Source organism: Gopherus evgoodei, unplaced genomic scaffold, assembly GCF_007399415.2.
Source record: "Gopherus evgoodei ecotype Sinaloan lineage unplaced genomic scaffold, rGopEvg1_v1.p scaffold_49_arrow_ctg1, whole genome shotgun sequence".
Classification (NCBI taxonomy): domain Eukaryota; kingdom Metazoa; phylum Chordata; order Testudines; family Testudinidae; genus Gopherus; species Gopherus evgoodei.
In genome coordinates this window covers 1482028-1485201 of record NW_022060070.1, presented here as the reverse complement: position 1 = coordinate 1485201, position 3174 = coordinate 1482028, and the positions used below count along the sequence as shown (strand labels likewise).

General features: G+C 43.0%; 1 protein-coding gene across 1 annotated transcript; it reads right to left on the bottom strand.

The window, feature by feature from the left end:
* Positions 1-315: 315 nt before the first annotated feature.
* On the bottom strand, positions 316-1263 carry LOC115643038 (olfactory receptor 52R1-like). Its single transcript, XM_030546860.1, has one exon. The coding sequence runs from the start codon at positions 1261-1263 to the stop codon at positions 316-318; it is 948 nt and encodes a 315-aa protein (XP_030402720.1).
* Between the last annotated feature and the right edge of the window lie 1911 nt (positions 1264-3174).

Below are 3174 nucleotides of genomic sequence, written 5' to 3'. Positions count from 1 at the left end.
TGAAGCAATGATTGAATGGTTTTAGCAATATGAGGTGAGGCCTAAAAAACTGGAAAAAGTTGCCATTTCTAGGAAAATCTGAAATGGCTCTTTTTCATGTGACAGGGGTGGGGCCACAACTGAAGAGGTGGCGCATTTACCAACAATTAGAAAGGTGTCACTCTATGAATTGTAGATAGACCAATTCCCTAATTTTCCACACCAACACAGCATAGTAAGGTCAGAAAAGGATTTAACGTCTCTCTGACTCTCCAGCACCACATTACCAGCCAGCTCTGCTTGGAGGTCTGAGAGCCAGAGCACCAGGAGAAAATTTTAGGTCCCTTTATGAGTAAAGAGCCTGAGCAGCCTGTCCCGGATCTGTTTGGACCTCACCCCGTAGATGATGGGATTTAGCACAGGGGGCATCAAGAGGTAAACGTTGGCAATGAGAATGTGGAAATGCAGGGGCACATTCTGAACAAACCGGTACATGAGGGAGAAGAAGAGACTTGGGATATAAAAGGCTAAGATGGAACAAAGGTGGGAGATGCAGGTCCCAAAAGTCTTGATCCTGGCATCCTTTGTGGGGAGGCTGAAGATGGCCCTGAGGATCTGGGTGTAAGACAGGGCAATGAAAATCGCATCCAGGCCCATCACACAGAGTACCACAAAGAGGCCATAGTAGCTACTGATGCGGATGTCGGCGCAGGCCAGCTTCACCACGGCTATGTGTGCACAGTACGACTGGGGGATGATGTTGGTTTTGCAATAAGGCCATTGCCTTACCAGTAATGGAAATGGCAATGCAAGCAAACCACTGCGCAGCATCATGGCCAGGCCAATCTTAGCCACAATGGACTTTGTTAGGATGGTGGAATGTCTCAGGGGATCACAGATGGCCACGTAGCGATCCAAAGCCATGGCCACGAAGATCCCAGACTCCATCACTGAGAAGCAGTGAATGAAATACAGCTGGGTGAGGCAAGAACTGAAATCTATCTCTCTGGAACTGAACCAGAAGATGCTCAGCATTTTGGGTACAATGGATGTAGATTCAACCAAGTCGGTGATGGCCAGCATGCAAAGGAAATAGTACATGGGCCCATGGAGACTGGGGTCTGTCTTCACAGTGAACAGGACGGTGAAGTTCCCCAAGATTGCTATGACGTACATGGTGCAGAAAAGGACGGAGATCCAGACGTGGGCAGCCTCCAGGCCAGGAATGCCCAGCAGGATGAAGGTGGAGGGGTTGGTGAAGTCGGTTGTGTTGGAATCTGACATGCAGTAGGGGAGAAGGTGACCAGTTCTAAAGCAGAACAATCTCTCCTGCATGTACTGTATGTTCCCCAAGCTTTCTGTATGTTCCCAGGCTCTCAGGTGATGGTCGCTGTACAAATACCTTGATGGAGAGACAATGTTAATGTTAGACACTACATTCTATGCTACGGGAGGCTCTTCCCATGGGTGAAGCAGATTGGTCACTCTTCACACACTGAAAAATGACATTGTTATTATTCAGAGAAATGAATTATGAGCAACAGACCCTACTAATGCCAATTCCAAATTTTAAGGGGCCCCTTGCATCATTAATTCCTACATGTCATGGTCTGAGAAACCTTAATACGCACCAGCAGGAAACATGTTTCTGCATACTGTTTATCCATATTGTTCCTGTCAAGACTGAATCCCCACTCTGTCACTCAGCCATTATTGGATTAAAATGTTTAGCTGAAAGGGATTCACAAATGGGGACACTTTTAGGAAAGGGGGAGTCTATACAGGAAAGATGTGCTCCACCTGAACTGAAATGGAAACAGATTTCTGGGACTTAAAACTAAAAAGGTCATAGAGAAGATTTTAAAATAAGAGTTCGGGGAAAGCCGACAGGTGCAGAGGAACGTGGTTCAAACAAAGACATCCCTAAGGGTCTGATCTATTAATGGAGATTCTCTAAGTCTTACTGAGGACGAGAAGATGGAAAATGATAAAATACAGGCAGGATCTCATGAGAAACAATCAAATGAAAAAGTGTCCCATTCAATTACATCCTGTAACGATAGACAGTTAAAAGGACTCAAGATTTTAAAATGCTTATACACCAATGCTAAAATTCTAAATAACAAAATGGGCAAACTAGAGTGCCACATATCACATGAGGATATTGATATAAGAGGCATCACAGAAACTTATTGGAATGAGGATAATCAATGGGACACAGTAATACAAGGGTACTAATATATTGGAAGGACAGAAGAGGTCATGCTGGCGGGGAAGTAGTGCTATATGTGAAAGAAAGTGTAGAATCAAATGAAGTACAAATCTTAACTGAATCAAATTGTACCACAGAATCTCTATGGATAGAAATTTCATGTCTTATAATAAGAATACAGCGGTAGGGGTATACTACAGACAGCCTGAGCAGGATTGTGACCGAGACTATGAAATACTCAGGGCAATTAAATAGGCTATTAAAATAAAAAAACTAAATGATAATGGGGGATTTCAACTATCCCCACATTGATTGGGTACATGTCACCTGAGGACAGGATGCTTCTGGGAGCAGCTATTCTGGGAACCTACATGAGGAGAGGCAATTCTTGATGTAGTAGTAAGTTGAGCACATTTCAATTTCAGAAAAGGGAACTACACAAAAATGAGGAGGTTAGTTAAACAGAAATTAAAGGTTAGAGTGCCAAAGTGAAATCCCTGCAAGCTGCTTGGAAACTTTTTAAAGACACCATAATAACTTGAATGTATAATGGGAGAATAACATGAGGGAGAAAGGAGTCCAGGAAATCTGGCTGTATTTTAAAGAATCCTTATTGAGGCTGCAGGAACAAACCATCCCGATGTGTAGAAAGAATAGTAAATATGGTGGGCAGCCAGCTTGGCTTAATAGTGAAATCCTTGCTGATCTTAAACACAAAGAAGAGATAAAAATAAGTGGAAGCTTGGACAAATGACCAGTGAGGAATATAAAAATATTTCTCAGGTATACAGGAGTGAAATCAGGAAGGCCAAATCACACTTGGAGTTGCAGCTAGCAAGATATGTTAAGAGTAACCAGTAGAGTTTCTTCAGGTATGTTAGGAACAAGAAGAAGGTCAGAGAAAATGTGGGCCCCTTACCAAATGGGGGAGGCAACCTAGTGACAGAGGATGTAGAAAAAGCTAAAGTACTCAATGATTTTTT

Coding starts and splice junctions, on each gene's coding strand:
- LOC115643038 (XM_030546860.1), bottom strand. CDS start 1,263: ATGTCAGATTCCAACACAACCGACTTCACCAACCCCTCCACCTTCATC.